At 43.6% G+C, this 10,459-nt stretch overlaps 1 protein-coding gene across 3 annotated transcripts in view; it reads right to left on the minus strand.

Annotated features, from left to right (window-relative positions):
* Positions 1 to 1,933: 1,933 nt before the first annotated feature.
* Positions 1,934 to 10,459, minus strand: part of RASD2 (RASD family member 2) — a 50,442-nt gene continuing 41,916 nt past the window's right edge. For all 3 annotated transcript variants that reach the window (XM_025206848.1, XM_025206847.1, XM_006025985.2), the window contains exons 2-3: positions 5,619 to 5,898; positions 1,934 to 3,788 (exon numbers count right to left, since the gene is read on the minus strand). In XM_025206848.1, coding sequence (XP_025062633.1) covers positions 3,259 to 3,788; positions 5,619 to 5,889 — 801 coding nt within the window. In that variant the 5' untranslated portion in view covers positions 5,890 to 5,898 and the 3' untranslated portion in view covers positions 1,934 to 3,258. The remainder of the gene's footprint in view (positions 3,789 to 5,618; positions 5,899 to 10,459) is intronic.

A 10,459-nucleotide genomic window follows, 5' to 3' on the forward strand; every position in this document is an offset into this window, starting at 1 on the left:
TTCTGCTCCTTGCTGAGGAAGGAGAGGAAGCGCAAGGGTAAACTGGTGGGTTACCCAGGCTGCACAATACTTACTGTTCATATATCCTTCTCTCCCTGTTAGCCTTTAAATCCTGAATAACTCAGCATGCCATAAAGGAGAGAGATGCATGGAGGGACCAGTGCTGGAAGAGTCATCCAGGTACGCCCTGTTGTTATAGGAATGGACAAAATAACCTCAGTAAAAACAACCTCCTCAGGCTCACCAGCTGTGTCAGGGTCTCTGTTAAACCCAGGCCTGGGGGATTTTAATGCTTGTTCCCATCTCCTCGGCCAGCAGCCTGACCCCCCACTACAGATTTGAGACTTGCCCTGATTTTTCTCCTACCCGCTGGAAAGCAAAGCTTCAGTAATGCTCATCAATAACAGCCCTGGTTTTATGCAGGGGTGACAAGTGCAGACAGTGAGCTGGAGGGAATGTAGAAAACAGGCATTATTCTTCACGTAGACCACATCAAAGCCAAGCCCCAAGTGAAGGAGGGGAAGAGAGAGAAGTTGTCGTCCTGCACTGAGGCAGGGTGGGGAGAGTAGTGCTTGTTTTTGCTAGTGTTTGGCAGGAGATATTTGGCCTTTGGCTTGTAGCGCAGCAGTGAAGCTCACCATGACCCAGACAATCTGGGCTGCCAGATTCGGGGGATCCTCAGAGTTCTGTCAGGCATATACAAAATGGGATCTTTTGGGAGGAAATGAAGTGCTCCATTCCCATCAGATCAGTATTAACCCCTTGAAGTTTGAAGGGGGCACAGGAACTCCTCCAAGTTTATCCTTCCATTTGGAAACAGAATCCAAAACCTCAACAGACCCACCTGGCCCCTTACATGAGAGAAAAAAAAAGCTTATCTATTCCTGCAGAAAGCAAAAACAGCTTGGACACAGCTAATAAATAAATCAGGTTTAATCATGAACCATATACATATTTACAGAGGGTGAAAGACATAGGAATACAGGGAGTTACCATGGCACCAAGAGTCCAACAACTGTGTATTTTACCGTAGTACAGTACAAAACAGGGATGGGATGAGCAGGTAAAGGTGGGACTTTGGCTCTCAGAAGCTATTTCTAGGAAATGCTGATCATTCTTTGTCACCTGGCAGGTTATAAAATGTAGTCTGGTTGGAGCTGTGAGCTAGCTCAGCAAGACAGGATGGGGAAGGTTAGACCATACGAGGGATGGTATGAGGTATATAGAACACACTCATGGGAAGAATTTGTGCTCTGTAGCTACTTACAGGTTTAGGACTACATTCTTCCCACTGTTGTGTACACACAGTTCCCATTTATGCCAATGGAAGTGGCACGCATGTGTCTCAGGGAATGAATATATTTGGCTACTTGAGTGCACTCATGGTCCCAGCACAACAAGCAAGAGATGCTGAAGCAGAAAGGGCAGGGAGTCAGCTAAAGGACAGGGGCATGAAAGGAAGAGAAAAGAATGATTCCACCCTAAGTTAATCACAGCAGATGAAATGCATTCCTGGACACGAGAGCCAGCACAACATGTATGCTCTCGAGGACGTAAGGGGTGCATGTGCATATTAATGTGATGTAATAAACTTCGGTGCTTATTGCACTGGAGTTTATTGCTCCTAGGCACTGCATTTACACGTGTGTCTCGGACTGTCGCATGTTGAGCCAGGTCAGAGCAGCCCCAGCTAATAGGAGGCCTTGTGGGGCCAGCCTGGGGCTGTTCCCCGAGCTTAACATGCTATAGAGAGGCTGGCTGGGGCACAAGGGTGCTCGATTGCAGGGCTAGTTGGCAGGCAGCCCCTGCAATGAAGTAACCTTGTGCTCCAGCCAGCCAGGGCAGTGTCCACATGTGTGCTGCTGTGGAGTAAAGAACTCCACATCAGGATAGTACTTGGATTTACAAATACTACCCTCTTGCGGAGTTAGTTATTTTACTCCAGCCTAATAGGGCTGCATGTGTAGACACACAATGTTTACTGTAGAGCTAATTAGTCTACTCCGCAGTAAACATCTCCTGTAGATGTGCCCAAGTACATGAATTCTGCATAGGCTTGTCTCTACCCTCTGCTCAGAGGCAAACACTACTGACTAAAAAGGAAAACTCTGAATTGGGGGGCTGGATGTTTTAAAAGAAGAAATAATTGAAAAGATGGGTCCAGTTAGAGTTGGTCCCAAATCAATGCCCGATATCCAATCGCTCATGAATTTTGGGGGAAGAAGGTCCAAACTCTCTCTTCAAACCACAATTTCACATCTGGTCCATCTCTATTGTGAAAGACAGATGGAAGGAACTGTTGCAGTTGTAAGTAGGGAGGACACAGCTGCTGTTTATATGAAAGTATTCAGAGTCTATGTGACAGGTCTGTGCTGTTTCAAGAAACAATAATACGTGAGGCGAGCAAAGCAGTCAGATGTGCTGGCTTTACAGTACAACAATTTCACTTTCAATTACTGTACATATTATGCAACTTTACAACTGAAAATCACTTGGCAGTTCTAGAACAGACCAGTAGATACTGCTTTAATTTGAAAAGCACAATTGCCATCTGCTTTTGCTTGGAGCAGGGGGAACAAAACAAAACTGAAGCTATAATACAAAATGATGTTTGTTTTGATGACTATTAGGAAGTAATATTGCCGCAGCAAAATCACATCCCTAGGTCTTCTAAGCTTCCCCAAACCAGAGGTCCGCTCAATGGCAAGTCAGAATCACGTATCCACATACAGAATACTCTCTCAGTCTGGGAAACCTTTGCTAATACCCTTGCTCTTGGAGCAAAGGCAGGAGATTAAATTGTAAATCTTGTTTTTGAAGAGTGCTCTGAAAAGAAAGCACACACTCATCTTTCTCTCACAGCAAAGGCTGTATGTTGGGTTGTTATTTTAAATTACAAATACCTAATAGTTTTTCTGGATGGGTAACCTATTTCCTGGGCAGGAATGAGGTTGAATCTTCTTTATGAGTCTGCGTTCTTTAGACAAGAAAAAGACAAGGGAACTTAAATTACAAAACTGGAAAAACTAGCCGTATCTCAGACATATGGTTTCTTTAACTATTTACAAGACTAGCTTGAAAGTTACTATTTACATTAGTGATGTTGTAGAGTTTCCAAGAAGAGCTGTCCTCACCTCTGTGGTACGTGTCCCCCAAGAGGTGCGTGTCCCAAGAGCCCATTCTTGAGTTTTTCAAACTTTTTTTTAAAATAAGGCACTGCAAATACATGTAGTCTTTGCCCCAAACAGTGAGTCCCCTTCACTGGATACTGCATTTTTCCCTCTCTCTGGCCTGTCCTTCCCTAAGGACTTTTGATTTGATGTATTTCAGGTCACTGTTGACACTGGGCCGGCGAGCAAATGGAGAGATCATGCCATAGGCATCCATCTCTTTGACCCGGCGCATCCTGAAGGATTTTTGCTGGAAGGCATCCCCATACTGGATGGAAATTTTCCTGTGGAGGGCAGGACTCATCTCATGAGGTAGCTTGGCCATGCTAAAGAGGACATAGAACATTTCATCCACATTAGTGTTCTTCTTGGCTGAGACTTCAAAGTAAGCACAGTTCTCATCACTGGACACAAGGACCTCCCCTTCGTCTGAGCGCACTTTCCGGTAGATCTCACTGTGGTCATTCTTGTTGCCACAGATTACCATGGGCAGATCAGCTGACTCCTTGGTCTTGTTTTTCAGGCAGGATTTGACTTCAAGGATCTGTTTCTGGAGCCTCTTGACCTCATCAAAAGATTCCCTGTTGTCCAAACTGAAGACCAAGATGAAAACATCCCCTGCAATGAAAAGAGAAAACCAGAGGCGTTGTTCTTTAGAACTCACCTTGGAGCAGTCTATTTTAAAAAAAAGTGGGTATCTTCCTCCCACCATGAGTTTTCTCTTTGCCACTGTTTTTCCTTTGATCTGATTAATTCTCTAAAACACACTCATTTCACATCACCTTCTGACTCACCTTTCCCATTGTTTACCCAGCCATATAGAGGTATTAGAAGTGCAGTATGACCTCAGTTCTATCCTGTTCTCTCTTCCTAAGGATGCATTTCACCCATTGGTGTTGCTCATTGTACCCTTTTTGTAAACAAGCCTCTGTCTTAATTTTACTGTGATATTTTTCTCTTTCCTCTTTATTTGCTATTGTGTGGTAATTTTTTAAGAGCAGAAAACTAGTAGCCCTAACCCTTTGAGCAGAACAGAAGCAGCACTTGGCCTCAGGATTTAGAGCCAATAGCCTCAGAAGGGCTTTGTAATGACCTTTCCAGAACTCAGTGCTCTGCTACCATGTTATTTGCTCAGGAAAAGTGGAAGATCAAAATAAGCAAATGCCAACGCTAAGAGATTTTTTCTTATACATATATAGGCTGACCATATGGAAATCATGGAAATCTAGGACATCATCTGGGAAATCCGGGACACTGCCCTCCCTCTCGACTCGATTAATCGAGTCTGCTGGAGTGTGGTAATTACCGTGCTCCAGCAGACTCCCACATCATGTGTATCAGTGTCCCTGTGCTGAGAAATGGTGGTGGGGGCGCTTTAACTAAAGCTCGTTCGGCGAGCTTTCATTCAAAGCGCACAGCTGCCATTTTTCAGCGTGGGGATGCTGATACACGGGATGCTCCTAACACTTTTAATTAGCACAGCACTCGGAGCTGCACTAATTAAAGCACCTCCCCACCCCAGCACGTCTATAAATGCCCATGGTCACCCTATACATATATAAAATGATGCTAACAAAACCATCCGTTAAGTAAAGTACCCTGCAACTCTCTGAAGAAAGATTTTCTGGATCCCAGCAAATACCTACATCCTTGCACCTTTGTGTTGAGAATTCAGTTTCTGCTATCCAGGAATATTAAGTATTGCCTCAGACCCATCCCATTGGATAACTGGTGGGCCACGACATCAAGCTGGTGACAGACTTTGGCTCTGTTCACACCCCCGTGTACATCCATACTCAGATTTTTAGTAGTGACAAATGCACCACAGCTCCTACTGAACTTAGCAGGGACTGTTGAAGAAGTTGTACTTTTAAAACCAGGCCTCGATTTTTCTCTGGTGTGCTTTTGCTTATTTTGGGTGATCACAGAATAAGGAGAAATCGTAAAAGTGGGTACAACTTTAGAGAGTTCTTTTTTGTTAATTGGAATTTCTAATGGTGGAAAATCAAGGAATCTTTTTAAACCCCTTTACAAAAAATCCTTCAATGTATACTTTTTACTTGCTTTTCATTGCTTGTGGCTACAGAAATATATTTGGGGAGAGTCAGGAAAGAAAGTAGGCTTAGAAACTCAAATTTTGGAACTTGTCTGAGTTGCTTCCTGTGCAGTTCATACCTTTCCCGGTGATATCTTGAGTGTTCCAGCTAGGAAAAGCCATTGGGGAAAAGGCATATCTTGGACCTTTAACATTAGGTCCCTCCAATTATCCAGCATTCCCAATAGATAGTTCTCATTTTTTTTTCATTTAGCATCTAGACTAGCGGACTCTTCAGAAAGAGTTGTGTCCAGGATACTATTTTCAAATAGAGATAAGCAGCTGGGATCCTTGACCCACCACTTAACAGTAGGATACTTTCTTTACTCTGCTACGGGCAGCCCCTGTCTCACCTGTCAGTATGGACAGCCTCCTCATTGCAGGGAAAGGGTGATTCCCAGATGTGTCCAGGATGTCCAGCTGGTACATGTCTCCCCGGATGTTGTAAACCTTGCGATGAAAATCCTCAATGGTGGGAGTGTACTGGTCCTCAAACCGGCCAGTGAGAAAGCGTGAGACAATGGAGCTCTTCCCCACCCTGGAGGCTCCCAGCACAACCATGCGGTAGGAGTTCTTGGCTGGCACATTGAGGGTGCAATTCCCACTGGACACAGTCTTCATCATTGCTTGGTGCTGGAACAGACAAAACAGAAGCAGAAGGGGTTAGGATAAATATGAGGAAAAATCTCATGCACTTTAAATGGCTCTTTGCTGTAAGAAAGTCTGGTTCTTCTTAGCAGATCAGTTGTCAGTAAGGAAATTATAGAAGTGGGAATAGCCTTCCATAAATTTTTCTTAAACCTCATCAAAATGAAGACATTTACATTTGAAAATAAAGTCTTAAATTCCAATTTGTCATTTTGTTTAAACATGAAGGACTAGCTTTATCAGCTTGGCTTTAGCCAGGACTCCTCTTTTATTTTTTTTTGGTCATATAACAGTCACCAGATTTTTGAAAAGAGAGGAGCTCTTATTTAGATATCTAAATGAAGTATTCAGGTTTCCAGCAGTGTTCAAAAGCCCCACAGCTCCCACTTGATCTGGCCACATAGTTTAGGTACTTAAACAGGGTGTGCTCACAATAATCCCTTTCTGAGATCAGAGACTAGAGTACAACGCTCAGATTTTGAAAACCTTGGACGTTCAGCCTTTAAAAATCTGGCCCCAAGCGTCCTAAAATGTTATCAAAGAGAATCAGACAAAACTGACCCAGAAGCAGCCATGCTCTAGGTTATAGATACCAAATGATCTTTTTCTAATTGTGGAAGTAGATTATTGCCCACCATTTGTAACCTTCAATGTTGTGGATTCCTACCACCAAACCATCACCACTGCATCATTTGTAGTAAGATGGTCGGTGGACAAAACAGCAAAAAGCCTAGTTTTATGTTTCATGGTTGCATCACTCTTTACATATCCATGGACATCTGAGTTCAGGCAATCCTTGATTGAACTGAGCAACTGAAGAGAGGCAAGGGCAGGGAGGGAGGGAGAGGTTAGCATTCTTTTCTAACCAAACACAAGATTTCCAGACAATGACCACTCAAGTGAGTCTAGAGACCCTGGAGATTACACACAGGCAGAACATAAAGACGCAGGAAACTCTGAGAGAAAAATCAGGGTTCCACAGACATTTTTGATCTGTCAGGATCAAACACTCTGCAGCCAGAAAAGAAAAATACAGGCCCGCTGTGCAAAACTAGTTGTCGTAGTGGCAGAGACGCACTCAGATAGGGTTTGTTTTGGTTCTACAAATTTACAAAGGCAAAACCGAGTCCCCGCTGTGCTGTTTGTTTAATTTAATACTGTTTATTGGATGGCGGGTTTTAAATATTTATATAAAATGAGCGATAATGTTTGGATTTACATCTGGATTCTGCCCTTTGATTTGTGTGATTTTTTTTTCCTCTCCCGCCTTTATGTAATGGATATTATCTCAAGGGAAAACAATGCAAATCTTCTACTTTGTTTTGTGTTGTGAAGAACCAAGGCAGAAGCAGAGAAATAGCCAGTGCTAAATAAAGAAACCTCTAAGAAATCTAAGCCACCATCCTTAACCAGCTTTGTGCTGTAGCCAAAGGCGACAACAGAACTTTCCTGTTTATTATTACTATTATTTACTGATCATTGACAGCATGTTCAGCCCTATGTGAAGTGCTGAAAAAAAATGTAGCGCTTGCCCCAAAGGAGTTCACCATCTAAATTAAATGTGGAGGGGATGACAGTCTAAATTACTCAGGCTGGACACTCGGAACATGATGTTGTACAAATATAGCAGGGGCCTGATCCAGTCTATGAATGTCTGCTAGGGCAGATGGGCAGGACAGGGCCTGCCGTTTGGACTGGATTCTCAGGATGTAATTTGGAGCAGGTTGTACCTTCAGAGCACATCAGTGCTGAGCCACTGATTTTCCTCAGTAACACCTATGCCCAATCACGTTCACTGGCCCTCTGAACTCTCCCTTGTGCACAGATTGGCAAGCTCTAGGGTCTGTATGCCAGGTGGAGAGATGGAGAGACTAAGGAAGAAATTTTATTCCCCCTTCATTCTTTGTGCTGTGCTTATTAGGTAAAAAGCAAGGGAGTTGATTTTTCCAGGTGAGCTATATAGAAAACATTGAGTTTATGCTACAGAAAGGATCTGATGCTCTAAGAAATGCCAAATTCTCGACTCTTTAAAGTGGCATAGCTGTGATGATTTGAATGGAGCCATGCTGATTTACACCCAGTGAGGATTTGGCCCAATATCTCATCATAGTGGCAAGCGAGCAGTTGGAGTGCATGCTGCAGAAGACAGCTGTGTTTTTTTAAATAAGAGAATCTCAAGGGGTATTTTTATGGTACCCAGCAGAGGAGGCCTGATCATCAGTCTGCCTCTGGAAGACAACTTAATGCAAGTGATAATATTTTCTGAGAGGCAACCAAGTGCACTGACAATGAATCAAAAATATTCTGCCCATCATGAAAACAGGCAGGTGAATGTCTCATCTTAACTGGTAGGAGGGTCGTGCTTCACAACAATACAGTCACCCGACGATGCGCATGCATATGAATCACCTCTTCTGTCTTGGAGCACGTGGAGGGAATGGTCTTTTTAGCAAGTACCTTCGAAGTGGCTGAAGTGTGTGATCACCCAAATATAACCAACCGAATCGTGAAAAAAACTTAGGCTGCTGACCAGGGATGATCCACCATGAGGGGATATGGGGAAAGAATAGCGGTGAGACAGACACTCCTAAGCTGATTTTCATAGGAAATACGTAGGGCCAGACTTCCAAATGAACCCTGCAGGTTGTATGCATTTTGGGTACTAAACATTTGAAAAATCTGGCCCTGATTGGGATGCTGAACACTGGAAATATGAACCCTTCTGGAGAGTTAAGAACGGACTTCTGTTCTTCAAGATGAACTAAAGGCCAAAAGCAAACAAGTGACCTAGTTGAAAGAGGATTGTTTAGGTTTGGATCCAGTTGGGGAAAAAAAAACACATCAGTTTTGTCTTTGATGCACTGGTTTTTAATACAGCTCTGTTTGGGAAGTGTCACTTTATTGATAACCCAGAGACTAAACTACCAGGGTCTCTGCCCTGGGTGGCAGTAGTGACATGTGTGGCAATGGTAGCAGCTTCTGTTGTTGCATCTCCTCTAAGTGGATGCCTAGGGCTGGTACTGGATAACCCATTCCTATCAGCTTTCCCTCCTGAAATCGGACAGCTCAGCTTTCTTCACTGAAATCAATCTATTATGTGTCCGGCTCACTCAGGGGGATTTCTGCTGCAGCTGTATGCAGTATACGTTTTAGGATGAATATGAAGGAAAAATTCCTAGCTGTCAAGGCTAATAATACACAGAGCACTGTGTCTTGGGAACCAGGGAAAACCCTATTAGCTTAGGTCAGTTAATAAACTAGATAAAGCATGGTAGAGTATTTTACTGGGAAATGCCTCATATACTATCCGCTTTTTATTTCTATCCAAACACGCAGGAGGAGCTCCATTTCCCCCCCCTTCCCTGGGCATGAAAGATAGAATAAATTAACAACAACAATACATCCTTTGCATTTCAATAATACTGAAGTTTTCAAAGCTTTTAAATAAATTCCTCCTTCAGAACGAGAGGAAAGTATTACCTTCATCCCTCATTTATGGATGGGGAGACAAAGGCACAGAGAGGTTCAAGGGCTTCTCCAAGGTCAAACAAATCAGGGCTGGGTACAAGACCTGATCTCCTGACTCTCTCACCCCCCATCCTAACTCTAATCCCTAGACCACGGTGCCTCCCCTCCTGAGCAAGACAAAACTGCATTGCATGTGCACACAGAGAGGTACATCTCATTCATAAGGCTTTGCCTGAGGCATGGCTGTGCCCTTAGGGTCAGAGGAAGAGGTAGCTGCAGGCAGATCTTCCCTAACAGAGTCAGATTTTATTAATTTAAACTGCAATCTTTTGGTTCCCTTGTGGTTACTCATTGAAGAGCCTCCCGCGCTTTCCTGCTTGCATTTTGTCTGGGGCACAGTAGAGTCTTTCAGCCCTTTGATGCCTGTAACCACCATTTCTCTAATTACCTCCATTGTAAGTCTGACTTGTAGGGTGCTGCAGTACCAGGAGTACGCATTTGCCCTTGCAGGCTCCCTCTTTGCACCGCCACAGTAAAGCAAACCATTTTCCTCTCCCACCCTTAGAAAGAGGCCAAATTCAAGCCCCCTGGGGATGCAGAGGAGTCCAACATTGGGAAAGATTAAAGGCAGGAAAGGGGAAATAGAAAGGGACCACACGGGCATGGACTAAATAAAATAAAATCAATCAGAAGGGAATGAGAGGAACAAACAAACAACCACCAGCTGGTTTTAATCTACATCTTCCCTTCAAGTTTATTAAAGGTTTAAGAATAGATTAGTTCCCAGCTGTACCTTTAACTCTGTGGACAGACTTAGGGATAACAAACCACTATATATGACTTGCACTTCCATAGGCCTTTCCAGCCCAGGGTTCAAACTGTTTGGCAAAGGTAGATAATTAATATTACCCCCCCTTACACAGAGGAGGAAACTGAGGCGAGCGGTGATTAAAGGACTCTCCTGAGATCTAAGAGTGAGCCAGTGACAGGGTGAGGATGAAATACCAGGTCTCCTGACTCTCACCACCCTGCCCTAATATTGAGCTAGGCTACTTTTTGCAAACTGAAGCCAGGAAGT

This window comes from Alligator sinensis, unplaced genomic scaffold (assembly GCF_000455745.1).
Source record: "Alligator sinensis unplaced genomic scaffold, ASM45574v1 scaffold215_3, whole genome shotgun sequence".
Lineage (NCBI taxonomy): Eukaryota > Metazoa > Chordata > Crocodylia > Alligatoridae > Alligator > Alligator sinensis.